Source organism: Rhinolophus sinicus, chromosome 1, assembly GCF_057876585.1.
Source record: "Rhinolophus sinicus isolate RSI-liver-muscle chromosome 1, RSI-T2T, whole genome shotgun sequence".
Taxonomy (NCBI): domain Eukaryota; kingdom Metazoa; phylum Chordata; class Mammalia; order Chiroptera; family Rhinolophidae; genus Rhinolophus; species Rhinolophus sinicus.
In genome coordinates this window covers 23,413,228-23,434,105 of record NC_142501.1, presented here as the reverse complement: position 1 = coordinate 23,434,105, position 20,878 = coordinate 23,413,228, and the positions used below count along the sequence as shown (strand labels likewise).

Sequence of the window (20,878 nt, the reverse complement as noted above, 5' to 3'; positions counted from 1 at the left end):
AGGGTCAGAGATTAATTATATTCTTCAAATACAAATTATGTCATTAACTTGGACCAAAATACTGCCGCATCACCTTTTATTAGAGTCAAAATTTTACTTAGGTTTTTTAAAGTAAATATAGAATACTTCTATAGAAAGCAAAACAGAAATTTCATCAAGGTCTTCATGTTTTTAAGGCATTAACTAACATCTTTCTGGAAAAGGGAACAATTGACATAAACTCTAGAATAATACCTATGTTCATTTTATATACAGCTCAATTCTATGACTTACATACATTGGTACTCCTTGGTCACTGAATTATAAAATTAATCTGATTCAGGAAAGAAGGAATTCAATTAACTTAGCTACTAAAATATTTAAGAATTGTGTATGTGAATTATATATTTTGTCCTGAGTGCTCACTGTGGCTAATATTTTAAGAGAACCATGTGGGTTTTCCCCTTTCACTTAAAGAAAGAAAAAAAAAAATACCTGGGTGCATGGTTAATTAGAGGCTGAGGTTTATATTTTGGAAAGTTGTAGTTCTTGAACTCATCATTTGAAGAAACACCTGGCCAAGTTTCCTGAGATGGAGTCCCTGAATTAAAAACAATTATATATATAAATATGTAAAAATTCATATATATGCAAATACATATAAGTAGGCAGGATTAAGAAAGTGTTTTAAAGAACAATTTACATTTGTAGATGACTTGACTTTGAACTGAAACCAAAATGATAGAAATATTAAGTAAACATATGCAGACTTTTTTGGGGGACTCTGCAATGATGCCATAAAATGATGATGCCTAATTGACACCTAAGCTAGAAATATTTCCTAATAATATGCTAAAGGTCAATTTTCAATAGTATTTCTCTTCTCTGTTCTTCCATAAAATCTATTGCAAAGGTGGGCCTCAGTAAATTAAAAGTTGCCTAGAAGGATCTATCTTTATCATAATTACATTAATTATAATATTTATAACAACTATTTGTTAGTCTCAGTATCAAATTTTTAAATATATTTTTTAAAGATAGTCTTATCTAGCTAGTCAATTGTAGGTAACAAATCAATGGAGAAAGATTTCTTCTGTTACCTAGCAGTCGGAAAATTAAGTGCAGTTCATCTTCCACAGTTGATCCTGGAAATAGAGGTCTTCCAGAAGCCATTTCAAAGAAAATGCAACCAACACCCCTTTAAAATATATCATAAAAAAAAAAGATAAGTAATCCATTTACATATTATGACACACAAGAATCTTTTCCTTAAGATCGTCTCTCTGGAGAATTTTGTACTAGCCTGGTAGAAAACTTCCAGCAGAGATATTAGCATTTATCCTATTTGTCTCAGTTTCTATATTACTGTATCCATTTTCCCACTTAAAACGTCCAGCTCTCCTCAGCATGATCATTGAAGAATAACATTAGTAATAGCTAATAGTGATTTAATGCTTACTATGTGTTTGTTAGTGGGTAGCAGGGATGGGGAGAAGCACATGATTCAAAATGCTTTTATGCAGGAAGCAGAGACAGGGTGTAGAGTGTGTGAGAGTGTATGTGTAAGGGAAGGAAGAGAAATGGATGGAGGCTCAGTGAATGAAGACTGTCTTCTAGTATCTGTGTGAATACACGTTAAGTTTAAGACTCAGTTCTTCCATTAATGGACTCTTAATCTAGCAACTGTGTATAAAATTTAATTTTATGTATTAAAATGTTACAAAGAAAATGCAGCCATGATGGAAAACAGTATGGTAGTTCCCCCCAAAAAAAAATTTAGAGTAGAGTTACCATATAACCCAGCAATTCCACTCCTAAGTATATACCCAAAAGAATTTAAAGCAGGCTTCAGAGAGATATTTGTACAGCCATGTCCACAGCAGCATTATTCACAATAGCCAAAAGGTAGAAAACAAAAGTGTCCCTCAACTGATGAATGGATATAAACAAAATGTAGCATACATATATAATGATTATTCGGCCTTGAAAGTGAAGGAAATTCTGACACATAAAATCAAATAGCTACAACATGGATGGAACTCGGAAGACATTTATGCTAAGGGAAATATGCCAGTCACAGAAGGACAAATACTGTATGATTCCACTGATATGCGGTACTTAGAAAAGTCAAATTCATTGAGACAGAATGTAGAATGGTGGTTGCCAGAGGCTGGAGGGAGGAGAATATGGGTTGCTGTTTAATGGGTACGGAATTTGTTTCAGTTTTGCAAGATGAAAAAGTTCTGTAGATGAATGGTGGTGATGGTTGTATAACAATGTGAATGTACTTAATCCCAGAGAACTGTGCACTTAAAATTGGTTAAAATGGTAAATTCTATGTTATGTGTATTTTACCACAATTTAGAAGATAAGTTTTTAAAAAAATGTTCTACAAAACAAAAATATAATTGTTCAACCCAAGACAACAGAAGGAAGTATACGGCTTATCACTACATGAAAGGTGTAGGCAATTAAATGCAACCGCAGTTCAGAGGAAGGAATTGCCGCTGGAGGCTAGGTTGCATTCAGGAAGGATTTATGACAAATGTGTTTTCAAAGTTCCTAGGTACAGGCCCCAGTTAGGGAAACAGGCAAGTATTCCAGAGGTGTAGACTGGTATGAACACAGCAGCAAAGGTGGAAAAGCCCAGATTCTTTTTGAGATACAGTGAGTAGTCCATTTGACTAAAAGGGAACATTAGTGTAGAGGAATGGTCTGAAGTAAGTTGAAAAAGGTAGTTTAGAGACATTTTTATGGAGATCATTAAGTATCAGACTAAAGAATTGTACCTTATTCTACAGGTAATGAATGGGGAAGGAGCAAAACTGTTTGAGTGAAGGAGTGTCATCATCAAAATGGTGTGTTAGGAAAATGGCTACGATAGTTTACTATTTTTTAGATCAACTTAAAGCAAGTAGATTTTGGTGAATATTAAATGATAATAAAAACAATAATTTTGTTTTAAATTACTATGTACCAGACGCTCTTCTAAGTGCTTTGTATATATTAGCTTATTTGGTCTTAACAATATCCATAGAACAGCCTTTAAAATAATTATTGTTACTACTCCCATTTCCTTAAATTAGGAAACTAAGGCACAGGCCCGTAATTTAAATAAGGTTATTATATAGTTATAAGTGGTAGAATTGGTATTTAAACCTAGGTGATCTTATGTGCCAGAACTTTGTCATTGCTTATATTGCAGCTCTTTAAAATAGTATCTCCTTAAAAGTCAAGTATCTATCGGTATGCCCTGTGTTAACAGCTACATTCTTTCAAAATTATAAATGGCAACAACATCCGCATATATTTACCACATGTCAATCTGTGTTGAGTACTCTGAAGAACCAAGAAGCACATCAGGTGGCCGGTACCACAGTGTGACAACTTCATTTGAGTAGGTCTTTGTGGGAACTGACTTGGCTCTGGCTAGTCCTTCATAGGGAAAAGAAAACAAGAAATATCCTCATCATGACTCCCTCCAGTCACAAGGATGCCCGAGATGGCTCCTCTGTACCTTCCTGTAGCTTAAAAAGTAGACTTACGAATTTTTTAAAGTATGCATGGTCTTTGGTCAGTAAATCTTTATATAATTAACCTAAGTAATAGTAATTCCACAATCAGACATTATGCTTATTTTTGTGTATGTGAAAATACCTGGTACAGTGTCTGGGTTCATCTAAACTTTAGATATTTTCCTGTTGTCCATGAATCATGATGCCAAAATTTCCCAGCTGAATTTAAGTCGATGCAAAATAGGTCAATGACACTGAGATGAACAATTTTACTTCTTACAACTATAGGATTCTGTCACCTTTTTAACCTGATTCCAACTTTAATTTGCTATATCAAAGAATTTGAAGCTATTATTGGTCCAAGATCCTGTTTTTATTTTCTGTCTCTAAAATCTATTTCTTTTTTTTTAATAATTATTTTTTCAAATAGTTGACATACAATATTATATTCATTTCAGATGTACAATGTAGTGATTAGACATTTATATAACTTACGAAGTGATCACCTCATAAGTCTAGTACATATCTGACACCATACATAGTTATCAGATCCTGCTGAATTTTATTGACAATTTCCTTGCAGAAGCCTACTTAGAGAAAGTTACATTAGAATAAATTCCTGTTCTGAACTTTCTTTTTAAATTTTAAGTTACATGGATCATTTTAAAATGAGACAGACCTGCCTTTGGATATTAATTGCTGCAAATGATGTAAAACACATGCCATTCCTTTGCCAATTTAATATGGAATTCACTGATTATCCAGAAATAAAGGTGAGAGTTCAAAACTTTATCTCTTGAGCCATTGGCATGAGAGAGTTTGTTTTACTACCTCTCAGCCTCAAAATTCTGAAGAAGCCACTTTAAATAAAAGCTATCTGAAGAAATATAAATTTAACATATAGTTTATTTCAAACAAGGAATAATTCATGTTTTGTCTGTGATTTGTTATGTATAACTTTATGTATCTGTTTAAAAAAATTAAAATCTAAAAAGTGTCATAAAAGGGTAATTAAATACTTTATTAAACTGGATAAAGTCACTCAAATAAAATCAGAAATTAAAATAAAATAGTATCACTCAGACTATTTTTGTTTAGTATAATGGCTAAAGGGTGTAACAGAACAATGTTGACACTATTTTATTTAATTACAAGTTTTACTCTACCATCTCAACTTGGTAAAATAAGTTCAACAAATTATTCTCCTACCAATTCTGGTAATTAGCAACATAAAGGCAGCTTTCTGATCTCTCTTCCTGATATTAATAGTGGGCTATAAGGGGACAAAGGACAGGGCCACAAGTTTACTTATCTTATAACCTATATGTACGGCACCGAAGCAATTGCCAGTTACAGTTTACTCAGTACCTTCCTCTCCTACTCCTGAGAGAATTCTGAAGTAGGGTATTTGTTCAAACAGGCTCCTGGTTTACAATTAGAATTTCAGTACTGGCATGAAACGAAATAATAATCTCCTCCAAACCATATTAATTAAATGTGATATGGTATTGTTATGTAAGCCATTTTCTATTATTAATGAAAATGTCTACATTAGTATTTCCTAAACCTGAATTTCATCAATCACAGGAGAAAGGGTAGAAATTTCATAGGGATCAAGAACAATTCACAGTAAAATACTCAAAGTTACCTGACCCTCCTTTATGTAGAGTCCTAAGTATATTTACTACTATGCAACCAACAAAAAAAATCACGAAAAGCAATAGAGACAAAGTTAATTACACTATCTCATGGAATAATCAGAATTTCTTGTTGTCCTGTGGGAAGATAAGATTTGCTTGGCTTGCTTTGTAGAGGTTACAAGCAAAATTTAAAGCATTCATAGTATTCCTTTGCAAAAGTAAATATTTGATGGCCCTTGCCATTCTTTTTTTGAATTTCTAATAGCCAAGCAAGGTTTCCCTGTCATTGCCATTCATTTCGTGGTTAAGGAATAAGGAGTAATAAATGCAGCTTGGCATAAATACGTAAGTAAATAAATAAATAAGTATACAAACTATACCCAAGAAACTGTACTATCTATGTGAGTATATGCAAATAACTTATAATTTATTTAAACACATATGACCCACCCATTTCCTTTTTAAGAAAGGAAATACAAATAGCAACCTACCTGTCAAAAAAATGGTAAAGTGTTAAATAAGTAAAAGTATAGGAATTTCCAGAACAAATTTACCACTTACTAACAGTGAATTTTTAATCTGTTACCAAAAGAATAAATGACTACTAAGTACAGTTTGGTGTCACTGCCTTGATTTATACTAAGGCACCAGTAATTTTACCCCTTAATGCTTTTGGATCATCAGTGCAAACAATAACACAGTGAAAGAGGAAAATAACATTTAGTATAATTTTGATAACATATTATACCTTTGGAGACCCCCTGAAAGGGCCTTAGGGGTCTATGCATCATACCTCAGAATGGTGCCTTTTAGCAATCCCAACATAACTCACCCACCAAAGTTTTGTCAAATACCTTATTCTATGGTCTACAGAGGAAATTTCCACACCCACATAAAAGCAATTACACAGTGTCAACTGTAGTTCTTTGAAACTTAATCACCCAGAACTATTTATAAATATCTTTCATACATTCCATACCAAAATCTGCTAGCTTTAATTCTCCTTTTTCATTAATGAGGAGGTTCTGTGGTTTCAAGTCTCGGTGCAACACTTTTCTTCTGTGGCAATATGCCAAACCACGTAGAATTTGGTACAAAAACAGCTATAGAAACAAATAAATAGAAATCAGCCTTACAGATATACTGTGGTATATAAGCATAAGTTATGGCAGACAGAAAAGCAACTGGCCTAGACTAGCATTTAAAAAAAAAAAAAAGGAACCATATCCTTAAGTACAAAACATTTTCCTTATATAGTTGTTTTCTATTTGAAGGATCTACCTATGTTTTTTAGTCTGACAGTATCTATGAAAATAAATATTGAAAATAAAGTGAAATGAAACTTCACTTCAGTTTTCAATAATAACAGTTCAGTTATTATTGAAAAATGATTTAAAATAAACATATCCTGATAAACTTGCAAGCCTACCAACAAGGCTTACAGTTTGATTATTAAAGTCTGGCAAAACAACCATCCAAACTCTACCCTCCAATCCCCGCCTCCTCCCACCAAAAACGCCCCCCACCAAAAAAAAAGAAAAGAAAACCCTGATCTGGAACACTGTCTTTAAAATAAGGCATTGGAATTGGTGGTTTTATGAAAATTCTGAGATGTCAAACAGGATGGTGCTGCACAGCTCTGGCAAATTACGTGATATAAATATAACCTAAACCAGCTTCTATCACCCACCTCCTGGGTACTTTACTTTCAGCACCTCCTACTCAGCCTTCAAAATCTGCTATGGTTCAGAAAAGGGAATTAGCACTGTAGAGCTCTGAATGACTCCTTGAAAGAAGCAATCCCTACAAGGCTAATGGTAGACTTTTTGTTGTTGATTTTGGTGGAAAAGGGATGTGGAACATGGTAGGTTTTCTGATTCTTTGGGGTAACAAAAAGAGCTTCAATACAGAGGACTGAAGAGTGTATCCTTGGTTTACTTGTAGGTGAAAACCAGAACATTAGAACATTGAGAATAAGCCAAGGCAGCAGGTGAACAATAGGCCTAAAGAAATTCTAATCAGCAGTTTTTCTACACTACATATTTACGAGCTTTGAAAACTCTAAAATTACTATTTCCATGTATTCCTGTTAATTCTTAGGTTTGGAAAATACAAGTACAGAGTTAAATTTGCCATTTAAACAAATAAATACTTTACACCTTAAGCAAGCCATGTAGACCTGGCTTAAAAGAGAAACTTCTCAAATCTTTGTCAAATTATGATAAGGACTTATTTTCTTTCCAAGTTATTGCTAATGTGAAAGCAGGAAAAACAAAATGAAAACAACAAACAGAAATATATGCAAATGAATCCACAACTTGTAAAACAAAATGTAAAATATTATGAATTCTCATGGAATGTATAAGGAAATACACTTAAAGCCCTATTCTAAAATTCTTAGCAATGTGTTATCCGTATGTTCTGAGTTGTCTTTTAGTAAAAGAAACTTCTTCTCCTTTCTATCCACCAAAATTACTATTTTTTTAAAAATGTAAGTTTAAAGTTACTGTCTACAGAATTGGAAGTGTCTCAAAACACAGCTGGGACAGCCTATTTCCAGAATACTTTCTGGACAAAGTTTAGATAAATAAATCTCTGCTAAATTTGGAGTATATCACTCGGGTCAAAGAAACCTACTGTAAGAACCCAAGTGTATCAAATGTTTTCACTTGATTTTACTCTTATCTTATTTTTGCATTTCATCTGACACTGATTATTATGCCAAACTTTTCTGGCATCACATCACGTTTTTAGATATACAGGTAAGAAACCATAACAATTATCTTCCTTTTCCTCTTGACAATATAAATTGGTATTTCCAGCCTAGTATTCATAATACTTTAGTTGTGCATGTTCCTGGCGTTACTCATTAGATTAGTAACTTGAAAATCAGTTGGTGTTTTATACTTAAATAGCATTTAAAATATGTTAGGGGAGTTTGCCATTTAAAGAAGGCCTTTTACAGAATGCGCTAATCATTTGTATTTATTTTAAACATTTAGATTTTGATGTATTAGGTTGGTGCAAAAGTAATTGCTGTTTTTGCAATTTTTTTTAACCTTTTAAACCACAATTACTTTTGCACCAACTTAGTAAGAGGCTTGTTGGATTTTCTAAAGCAGACTATACCAGTAAATGTACTCTATGTCTAAGAGAATTGGCATAAAAGGAATATCAAAAGTGTTTAACATTTTTAAAATAAAGTAGGTTCTACAAAATGGTCTGAGCCTAAGAGACATTATAGTAAACAGAAGTTCTGAGTAAATTTGTTCAGAGGACAATAACCTATTTAAAATGCCAAACAGAAAATTCTGAAGCAGAATAGTTATGCGGATGGTATATTTCATCAAGTAATGTACTCTGTCTATGCTTAGTGTTTGTCTCTGCTTTAAACAAAATTTAAAATGACACATTAAAACGTACCTTTACATTGTGCATACTCATGATGTTTCCACAATCATCCATGTACTGTTTTAGGTCTTTATCCTGAAAAAATACAGCACCTTATTATGTGGTACATAGTTTTCAGAAGGCATAGCTGATTTACTTAAATACTATTAATAAATACTATTAATTTTTAAAAATAAGTTGTTTTTTGAGGGAAGGTATTGAATGCACCACACATAGTTAAATTTAATACCAATAATTAAGCAATAATGTCCCTGATGCTGTTAAAAAATCCAATTGATGTTTTATTAAAGCAAAAGCAAATACTGAGTTTTTATTATGCTTACCAGATATTCAAAGACCAGGGTCAAAGATTTATCTGTGTGAACAATGTCATGTAAGGTAACTATATTTGCGTGTTTTAGATCCTTTAACAGTGAAACTGCAAAACAGAAAAGAAAGTCAGTTATTTGGTCTGTGGTAGCCAGTCTTTATAAAAACCTGAAGTAAGTTTAGCAAACAAATGATTGAGTTTCAGATTCTCTTAAGTTTACAACAATAATTGACCAAGGGGATTTGTAATACTAATTTCAATAGAATCAAATTTTGTTCTTCTATAATTCTGGGTTTGATATTTTTAATTGACCCCAATATTATAATAATACCCTCCATAATATCTTGTGTTTTTTTTCTCTCTCAAATGTTCATGTGCTGAGAAGTTCCAGAATTAATTTAGATATGAAGTACTAGGTATCACTTCCCTCTAAATTGGTAACCAATTGCTTCAAAGCATTTTCTGGAAACTCTATCTTTTTTAAAAAATACCATTATAGGAATTATTTAAATTCTGTATATACTAATTTATAGTTAGCTTTTTCCCATGTGCCACTATATAACATTTCACAATGTCAAATATTTGCCCATGACAATGATTTTTAATAACTCAAGCTACACAATATAATGAATGAATCCCTTTCTGATGAATATTTTGGCTTTAGATATTAGCTTTTTTAAGGCCTAAATATATCTTCCAGTCATCTGTTATCTCTATATCTGAGCTCTTCTTAATTACACAAAATGAACTCTTATTATACAGCTTTGGATTTAAAATGTTCTACAATAATTTCATAATACATTTTACTGACAAAAGATCAAATTATACCTTCTCTTATAGCTGTGCAGGGTGCACCTTCTTCGTGTTCCAACCGGATCTCTTTTAATGCCACCAAATTCTCTGTCAATTTACTTCTTCCTTTATACACTGTTGCATATGTACCCTATAAAATATATTTTTGAAAGACACATCAAAAGTATCATGAGGGTCTAGTTATACCACCTATACAATAAAGAGCCTTAATTAAATTTCTAATTTCTAAGCATCATGTTAAATTCATCTTGCAAGGAAAACGTCACAATGATTAGTCTTGGTTTTCCTATACCTAAAAAGGACTTTCAGTTCCACATGCACTGCTTCCATACTTATAACCCTAGAGTGCCTCTCATAGCAAAATATGAGAATATTTAATTTACTTTTCATACTTGTGTATCAGATTAACCTATGGATCAATAGCTTTGGAATCAAAGGTATTCTACCTGCAATGGTATGCAGGAATTGAGGAAACTGAATATATTAACTGAAAACTGAAATTGTAACTAACATATTGTTCAATTATAAAAATTATACTGGTTTGCAGACTTTTCAGAATTTTAAACATTAACTTTCCTTTAAAAAAACAAAACAAAACATACTCTGGAGATTTCTTCTATCATTGCCAGGATAGCCCTCAAATTCTCAAAAGGATTCCCTATTAACTAGTTCTATTATTTTCTTCAGCCTCTCTTACCCTGGGAAGGAGATCACTTCAAAATTAGTCAGTAGTAGTAGCGAATTCAAGAAAACCAGGTTCTTATTAGCCAAGAATTTCCTTTTGTGACATGTGTCTTTATCTTCAAGATAGTATTTTGATTTTTCACAGGTTTGAACTCATAATTCCCCACATGATAGTACAGACAGCAGATTGCCAGGAGGCTAACTAACAAATAGATACCCATTTTTGTTACTTTATGCTTCAATAAAGATTACAAGGCTATAAAAAAATACTCATTTCTTCTCAAAATGATGGGATCATTTCAAGAACTTAAGGGTTTTTTTCTTTCTTACATTCTGTTGCCTTTGCAGGACAAGATATAAACTTTCAGACAACAGAGATTACATTCCCCCACCACCCCAGGTTGGCAAAAACTGTAGACTAATAGAGAAGTTTAGATGATGAACAAGAAAGAAGTCTTACATTTACGAAATACGTATTTACTTACCTCTCCAAGCTTTTCCAATTTAATGTAGGTTTCCATTTTCCCAAACCCAATTTCTGACTGAAAGCAAACAATTATAAATTTAGTATTCTTAAAATTTCAATTCATCTCTTAGAAAAAGTTGATTATAACTGTTGAACATCTGTCAAGTTTTAAAATATACCTGATGTTGGAATAGTCAAAGGTTCAAAAATATCAAAGTTCACAATTAAAACTGTCAACTCATTTTTTATATAGATTAGTAAACATCGTGCTATGAAAAAGTTGTTTTAAGACCCTGAGATTTTAAGATACCAGACATTTTAAGACACTAAAGAATTTTATAAAAGATAACATGATATGTGTAGTGTCAAATGAGTACTAGACTTATTGGGGGGTATAATTTCATTAATTATATAACTGTAAAACTACTATGCTGTACACCTGAAATTAATATAAAATAACACTGAACGTCAACAATGATTTTAAAAAATAGTCATGGGGATATAAAGTACAGCATAGGGAATAGCCAATAATATTTAATAACTATGTATGGTGTCAGATGGGTAATAAACTTATTAGGGTTATCACTTTGTGAGGTATATAAATGTCTAATCACTATGTTGTTTTCTATACCTCAAATAAACAAATAAATAAATCTTTCACAAATTCAAAAAAAATACATGATTTTCTTTTTAATGGAACTGCAAAATAAACAATTTTCCTACATATTTTCCTTCACTAATCTTTAAGTTCCCTAGGAATGCCTTCAAGCAACAAAATACTATTTGTTTCAGTTTTCCAACCAAAATATAATGAAAAAGACAACTGCAAGTCACACTGTTATTATGGATCAGGAAATAACTGACACAAAAGAAGCAATTTAAGTCTAAATCTGGCCAAAAAAACCAAAAAGGCTTCAAAAGTGAGTTCTCAAAACCATTGCTTTTAAACCTTGAACTTGTTTACCTATTTTGTATGGAGTCAATTAATGAGGTAAATGGAATGCATCCAAACATGTAATGAAAACCTAATATTTAAAAGCTGAAAAAACAGAAAAACCCTAACACAAAACATGTAGGGGGGAAAAAGAGAGAGAGATGGAAATTTCGGGACTGGGAGAGCAAAAATAGGAAAAAAGTTAACAAGCAGAAGAGGAAAATGAGAATTTTCTTAAAATTATTTTCTAGTACCCCTTGTAGATAGTGGAAAAGGAAATAATAGTGAAAAAAAAAAAAGAAAATTGCCTCTCAGAGTGGTGCTAATACCCTTAAATAAATAGCCAGTGAAAGCAAATAATGTTCTTCCATATAACCTCAGGTCTCAAAAGTGTTTCAATTATGCTGGATCATTAAATGTATGTTTTAGTCAAATTCTGGACGTACTCAATAAAATTTGACAATCTGACTGAACATCAATCACTTACCACATTTTGAACAGGATAAACTGCCTAAAGTTAAAAGGCCAAAAGTAGCAGAGGCCCCTTAAAGGAACTGTTTTTATCCTTTTGTTACAGTGATATGTATCATGTTTAAAAGCCATGAGAACTGCATGTCCAACAGTACTTAATTCAATTTTGGTAAACTAATAACTTTGTTCACGGGTGATATTATTAAATGACTGAAAAATTGCTTCTTTTTGCACTCCTTATGATTTTTTTCTGTATATAGTGTTTAAATTTTTTTTTTATTAAAAAGATGAAGTTTTGGAGCCACTATACAATATCTACCCATGTATTGGCTTGTATATTACTCAGAGCTATTCAGTCCTTGCATTCTATTATCAACAACAATGCAGAATAAAGTAAAATTACAGCAGACAACTTTCCAAATACAAATAGTTTTTAACTTTAATATGGAAAACGTGGCAAACAAGCCCACTATCTAGTAGTACATGAAAGCGTGATTCTCAATAATCTTTTAGTTTATGTATGGTTTTTTTTACAGTCTATTTACATATGATCTTAAATAACTTAGTTTAAAAAAAGGCTAATTGCCAAGGTAGCACAAACTATGACAGAACGTCTTTATTTTCTTACACCGATTTCTGGAATTCAGGTGTTTAAATTCACAAATGTGGAACTATTGCATTTTTGCCATGAATTTTAACTATTGTGTTATATATTTTATGAAAGAAAAAAAACTATATTGAGAATAAATGGAAACTAATATAAACAAAAACTGTGAATGTGTCTGAAAAATAAACATTAAAATGTCATCATCCATAACAATGAGAAGCACATAGAAAAATATGACTGCAAGCTAGGAACTTTTTCTTATCAGTTGCTGGAATATTAACTTATTCATTCTATTTTAAGTGAATAAACCCTAGCACTCCCTCCCTTAAAACATCAAATACACTTTGGTCCAATAGCGGCTATGACAAAAATTCTGAGGTTTACTTTAAAGTATGTATAAGTAGACCACAAATTCAAGACTGTAAAGATAAAAATGTTATAGATTACTGTTATCATATAAAATATATAAGGAATAAACTGTAAGAGATACATAAAAAATTAACATTATAAAGAGTCACTTTTCAGAGAATGAGATTTAGTGAGATCATTACAATATGCTAAAAGTCTGCTTTTAAAAAAGAAAGCAAATACTGTATTATAATTGTGAATTTTTTTTTTTAAGGAGGGTGCAACTCACAGTGGCCCATGCGGGGATTGAACTGGAAAACCTGGGTATCATTAGCAACACAGTCTAACCAACTGAGCTACCCACTGAAGTCAAATTTAAATTTTAATTATTGATCTATAAACAGCATAACTAAATTCCACCCATGCAGAAGGCAGAGAATTCAGGCAAAATGCAATTTTACTAGTAAATTGTCTGTCAGAATCTAATTCAAAGAGTAAAGCATGTCTATTTCTCCACTCTTCTCTCTCTCTTTTTTTTTTTTATGGTGGGAGGAAAAGCAGGTTTATTCAAAATGCCAACATTCTGGGAGGATGGCTCACTTCTGTCCAAGGCCATTCCCCTCACCATTCATTTTAATAATTTCCAACCTTAAGGATTTAATAATTGCATCCAAATATTACTGAGTCTTTAAATGGGATTTTTAGAAAATTTTGCTTGTATTTTTATCTGTTGAACATGACAAGATTAATAATAAATATAATGACTAGCTTGCTGACATACTCTCCTACAGAAATTATTCAGAGGACAGAGGACACAGCTCATTTATTTACCATGTACCAGGCACAGTGCTAGGTACTGGGGATACAGTGAAGAAAGGCGATATGATTCCTGCTTTCATCAGTTCACAATCTAGACTGAGTTCCAAATTAGATTATTTTAGAATATTTTAAATTTCATAAAAACAGAAATAATAGCTAAAGGAATGGAACGATAAGCTTTATATTTTAACATAATAGAAAAAAAACCTTAGTTCTGCTTTCCCAACATATGAAGATGATTTTTTCTGATACTTCATTTCTCCAAGAGAATACTTTGCTTTTTGGTAGCCCCAAGCAAATTCCTGTTCAGATGGCTCTTACCAGCATAAACACATAAAAAATTTTTTTAAATAAATTATGATTTGTAATAATAGCCTTCCTATAATTCAGCGCAACTTATATGTGGTATCAAGCATTATGGGAGATTTCTTGATTACTTTGGCTCTAGCGACACAATCACTGTATTACAGTTGTAATGATGTATTAAAATACTGGTAATATAATTCTAATTATGCTTCAAAACACATGAAGTATGCGCAGAAGTTGTGTAGATGCCATTCTAAAAGTCAATGTATGTATAAGAAACACTGGGGACAAAGGGAGATTTTTTCCAAACACTAATTTACCTCCTGTGAGAATGACCAAGTTACCGTTACTGACAGAAATGCGTTCTTAGATATGTGGGGGGCAGAAAAGAGGTTGAGAATCTCTATTGTACTTGGTCCTTTTGTCTTAGAAAAACTGCTGTTACCATCATCATGATACTATCTTAATCCTGTAATTGGTATGCCAAAGGTAAATTAAGTTGTGGGCAGACTTTGACCCTCACTTTCACATCCCATAATATATATACAGAAGGTGCCAAAAAAATGTATACACATTTTAAGAAAGGAAAAACCTGTATTAAAATTATAATAATATATACTGATAACAAAAGTTGAATACAAGTCATGTGTATACATTTTTTTGGGACCCCCAGTATTATTTCTGAAAGAGATCAGGACTTGGTACCCTGCTTTCTCATCTAAGCAATACAAAGGACTACGTATGATCTATATTGGTAAAGCCACGAATGAGGAATCTAATACTTGTTGTATAGGAAGAAACAGATTCTTAAAATATGTATAACCTATAATTTCAATATGATGAGACAGATTTCCAAATACAGATTTTCAGCTTACTGAAATTGCCCATTATAGTCTCACAAATCTTCCACTGGGTATGCCCTCATTGTAATTGCAACAATGCTCTTAGGAAACCTGACTATCCGCATATGGGCATTCCCGCTACTCTAATGTTTAAATATGTTAAGAGTTAGAATATTCTATTCCTTATTAGTCATAATGAACATTAACTGGCAGTTCGCCGATCCAATAACCAATACCTTTAACATGAGACATGACAACTAAATGTAGTGTGGTGTCCTAGATGGGATCCTGGGACAAGAAAGGACCTTAATGAAAAACTAGGGAAATTTTAATCAATTGTGGAGTTGAGTTAATTGTACCAGTGTTGGTTTCTTACTTGTAACAAATGTACTAAGTAATGTAAAATGTTAATAAGAGGGATAGCTGGGTGTGTGGTAAATGGGAAGTCTCTATAGTATCTTTTAAATTTTTCTGTAAATCTAAAGCTATTATAAAATTAAAAGTTTATTTAAATAAAGAGTCAATTGGAAGGATTCAGTTAAGAGGAGAATGAATATACTTGAGTGTACAAGGATAACAAATATTCTAAGCACCCTGAGGAGATGAGATAGGAAGGACAATTCCTCAATATTAAGAGAAGGAAAGAATAAAATGAGTTGTGGGTAGAACAGGTGTAGGTTGATTTGCACATTTGTTATTCAGGAAATAAGGGGATTTCTGGTTAATAGCTTCTCCCTTTCTTATCATGTAGGAGAAGAGATTATCTGCTTAGCGTGAAAGGGAAAGAGTTAACCAGAGAAAGACAATAGGGTAGCCAAGCAACACTGAGGGCCCATTTGAGGTTGACAATTATAAATTTATAGAAGAACCAATTGCCCTATTGTGTCTTTCACCACCAGAAATGAATTCTGTGACTTGTTTCTTAATTCCTATCCAAAGGATCTGTTATTTTTACTACTCTTATTATACATTGCTATCGAAAATACAAAACATAGAATTTTATACTTTTAGACAAAACTAAAATTTTATCTTGAAAAACTGTTATTAGATAAAGCGTATATTATTCATAGAAACACGAACTCTAACACATGTGAAGAATACATTTCTTTTCCCATCTCCTTTCCATTTATTCCCTAACCAGCGCTTTTATACATAAACCTAAGGTACTGAAGAATAATTTTCTAATACATTTCAAAAGATATCATGTTTTATAAAATAGATGAATAATGAAAGGGATACACTGATAGAAACCAAAACACAACTGCCATGATTAATCTGAAATCTATAAGCCATATCAAGATAAAAAAACAAGGTAAGTGGCTAGGAACACCCAACCACAGTAACAACTCCCGTCACTTAACATTCATTAGAGGGCACTGTTTTCCTTAATTTCATGTAGACTGAAAAATATAGCTCTTAAAAAACAGCTTTAAGAATTACATGGTGATTAAATCATACTTTTAGTCCCAATCTGAACATTTAGTAACTCCAAAATTTATCCTAAATATCAATCTTTGATAAAAATTGATAGCCAAAAAACACCTTAACCAGTAATCAAATGACAAAGTTATCTGAATAAAAATGTCTTTAAGCAGTGATGCAAAACTACGACAATGATAAATCTATACCAAAATCAAAGTGGCATTACTTTTATATAATATACAGTAAGGTACTTTTATACAATATACAGTAAAAGGTACTTTTTACCTTACTGTATACTTATTTTACTGTATATTATATTGATGAATGTTAAATAACAATATGTTCATATTATATTTAGCATAAAGTAATTTTATTCTTTAGAATATGTAACCCAAAACAGAAGTTTTTCCATGATATAGTATATAAAAAGGAGATATAACAACTGCCAGCACTCCAGGAATCCTCATCAATTGTTCCTTCCTCACACACAAAGTCCAACTGGGTACCAGGTCTACCTTATTTTATCTCTACATGACCCCTAGGATCTGTGTTCTATTTTCCATGTCCACGTGATTGCCACATCATCCCTAATTTTTGAACAAATTCTTAATTCATCTCCTGTCTCTAGTCTCTCTCCTATTTCATCATTTATACTTTCCCTGAAGCTAATGTTCAAAACAAAAATGTCATGTCAGCCCTTGTTTAAATAAAAACATCTGAGGTCCTTCCATTACACAAGATGAAGTCCAGACTCCTTGGCCTGACATCTCAGGCTTCTTACAGTCTGGATCCATCCTATCCGTTTAAGCCCTATTCCTTAACATGATTCCACATTTACCCTTCATATCAGTTATAATGATATTCACATTCATGCCTCTGGGCATGAAGTTTCCTCTGCTGAGAACACTCTTCCACCCATTGTCAACCTGACAAATTTCTACCCATCCTTCTAGAGCCAGCTGAAGCAATATCTCTTTTGTAAGCCTGTGATGTGCAAAGACATTTGATTTGCTATCTCATAGCACTTTGTCTCAAAGCACTTTTTATGTACCTCTGCTACAGGACTATAGCCATCCAAAAGAGATCCTCACATATACAGCCACCTGAATTTATGTCAAAGGTGACACTGTGACAGGAAAAGCTGACCTTTCAAAAATGACTGATGGGTCAATTGCTATTAATACATAATAGAAGATATTTGCAAGACTTATACCTGACAAAGGTCCTTTATACAGTAGTCTCACAAATCAATAAGAAAAAGACAGAAAAGACAATAGACCTGAGAGTATCTAAATGGCCAACAAACATTTAAAAGGTGTTCAACTTAGTTACTGGGAAAATGCAAAATAAAACCACGATAAGATAACACCAGAAAAGTCAAAAATTTTTATAAAGGGACAGTATCAAAAACTGGCAAAGAGAGCAACTAGAACTATCATGTACTGGTGAAGAAAATTTAAACTGGTACAACCATTTTGGAAACTGTTTTGACAGTATCTAGGAAATCTGAACATATGCACATAATCTTACCCAACAATTCTACTCGAAGGTACGTACCCAACAGAAATGGTTCCATATGTTAACAAAAATACACGTACAGAAATGGTGATAGAAGCTCTATCTGGTAAGAGCCAAAAATTAAAACAATCCAAATATAAATGCCCATCAACAGAAGACTGGATAAAGTATAGTATACTCATACAATGGAGTACTATGTGACAATAAGAATAAATGAACTATAACTACATGAAACAACCTAGATAAAACACAAGCATAACACTGAGCAAAAGCTAACTACAAAAAAAATACATATTGTACACTTCTATACATATTGGGATACATATTGTATAATATATATAAAAACTTGAATACACATTATTATACATGTGTATCAATTGTATTTTAATATATATATTCATAATTATATAAAGTTGAAAATTTAAATAAGAATCAGAAAAAGAATAGCAAAAGCACTTTTAAAATAAAAACATGCATGTAAATGTGGATTTTAAAGTCTTTCCAGATATTTAAACATACTATAAACATAATATAATCAAAACAGTAGAAAACATGAGTAAAACTAATCTTTGGCGTTGGTAAGTAGGGATAATGGCTACAGTTGAGGAAGTGGGAGGTAGAAAGCAAATAGAAAGGTGGCAGGAAGGGGTTTCTGGATTTTTGGAATTTTCACTTATTGATCTAGGTACTGGTTATATATATTAACTCTGAACTCAAAAATTCATTGAGCTATACAATTATGGTATATGTGCTTTTCTGTATACTTAGTATATATCTATGTAGAGGACATATTCTGTACATCTAGCATTTATCAATAAAACTTACCAAAAATAAAATAGAACATAGCTTATTAAATCCTATTCTTATACGCATCTTTAAACCCTTAAGAATGGAAAACAATAAACTCCAGAAGGAAGTGTAATAAAATTTAGTTATTCAAAGATTAAATATAAAATTTAATATAAAATGTTTACACCCAAAAAATCAAACAAAGCACATCTGATGGTGTAGGAGACTAAAAACTTACTAAGGAAGCTCTACGAGACCTTCGGCTCATTGGTTGATCAAATGGTGGACTGTTTATCTGGAACTTTTCAAGATACCCATCAGGTATTCTGATATCTGCAGGAAGTGATAACCGCTTATTTAAATCCTTTAAAAAAGAAAAAGAAAAAAACAGTTTTGTAGGTAACTACAAATAGAAAAAAAGGGCATTTGACATTTGAATTCATGGGCTCTAATACATTATTTCTTAGTGATAAGTAGTTGTCAAGTTTTATAACAGTTACAAAGTCATCTATATTGATTATATATAATATGTAATACAAACATATTTACTCTAAGCAAAGTATACAATTCAGTTTTACAGAAATGGTACTTTGCAACCCACTTACTTCTGAATTCCTTCCATTGGTAAATTCGACGTGGAATTTACCTTGATATTATTATATCATATGGTAGCAACAGACAAAGATTACCACAAAATGTGATTGATTTAAATTAACTAACCAAGTAGATACTATATAATTTTGTATGCAACACAGCAATTGAAATATTTTATTATTGCTATGACAATGGAAAGAAGTAAAAGGCATTTCTATTTCATTTAATTATAGAATTGGAACTGGAAGAAACTTGAAAGGGAATCTTGCTTACATTATGACACCAAGAAACATAAATCCTATAAAAATAAATCCGTATTATTCATAATAGTAACCAAACAATGAAACAAAACTGAGAGGTACAGGAACTGTATAAATATTTGAGAGATATATGACTTAAGTATAAAAATATAACCATGTTCCCAAAAGACAGGATGAAATAATTGAAAGATAATGGTTTTCCTATATTAGTTTTATATTTTAGATAAACTCAGACAAATCACAGTAATACTATTCTTGGAAGAAAACAAAATATTTAAAATTTATCTAGAAGAATAAACAAATATGCAAAAAACATTCTAAAATAAATAAGAGTATGTACGTGGGGGGGGGATGCTGAGAAAACAGTCCTTCTGGATATTAAAATATACAATAAAAAGAATAAAATTAAGAGTGTGTCACCTTTGGGAAAATAATAAATACAGCTCAATGGAAGAATGAGAAAGTCTAGATACAGATCCTAATAGTAAATAAAACTTAAACATATAATAAAAAAATAATATATATGGTAAAGAAAAACAAATATTATTTTTATTATTGTGATGTTATATCGTGATATAAACAGATATCAAGTTAATCTTAAGAGATGAAAATGTTAATTAATCACTCAAGAAACTGATACTGCTTTCCTTAACTGATTCAGAAGCAATCTTTATTATTATTGCATTATGAAAATGCAATCAACCAACAGGACAGATACCCTAGTCATCATTATCTCAACACAACAGCACTGAAAAAAGTTAACAATACTCTTATTTTAAAACATGCTCAATTTTTTTTAGAAAAAACTATTTTATTCTACAGTATATACTGAAATGATAACATTCATAATCAACTTCTGTCCTCAAGGTTATACATAACATTGACAAAGAAAAGGAAATGAATTCTTCATTCTTTTACGTGAAGAAATAACTTATATGTGCTACAGACATTAGTAGGTATAATGAACCATAAAAGAAATGATACCCATATTTATAATGTAAAGAAAAAAAAAAAAAAAAGCTGGTGCTTATTGTATGTATACCTTTTGGAATTGGAAATATTTATAAGATAAAGTATATAGATGAATCTCAAAAACAGAATTAAAATCATATTTTCTAAAAAGACTTTGGTAATATATTATTTTGATTTC

At 31.6% G+C, this 20,878-nt stretch overlaps 1 protein-coding gene across 2 annotated transcripts in view; it reads right to left on the bottom strand.

The window, feature by feature from the left end:
- Positions 1 to 20,878, bottom strand: part of CDK17 (cyclin dependent kinase 17) — an 87,904-nt gene that overhangs the window by 6,453 nt on the left and 60,573 nt on the right. For both annotated transcript variants that reach the window (XM_019732143.3, XM_019732145.3), the window contains exons 5-13: positions 19,113 to 19,238; positions 10,838 to 10,894; positions 9,684 to 9,798; positions 8,869 to 8,963; positions 8,558 to 8,620; positions 6,114 to 6,237; positions 3,294 to 3,414; positions 1,080 to 1,177; positions 475 to 580 (exon numbers count right to left, since the gene is read on the bottom strand). In XM_019732143.3, the coding sequence (XP_019587702.1) occupies positions 475 to 580; positions 1,080 to 1,177; positions 3,294 to 3,414; positions 6,114 to 6,237; positions 8,558 to 8,620; positions 8,869 to 8,963; positions 9,684 to 9,798; positions 10,838 to 10,894; positions 19,113 to 19,238 (905 nt within the window). The remainder of the gene's footprint in view (positions 1 to 474; positions 581 to 1,079; positions 1,178 to 3,293; positions 3,415 to 6,113; positions 6,238 to 8,557; positions 8,621 to 8,868; positions 8,964 to 9,683; positions 9,799 to 10,837; positions 10,895 to 19,112; positions 19,239 to 20,878) is intronic.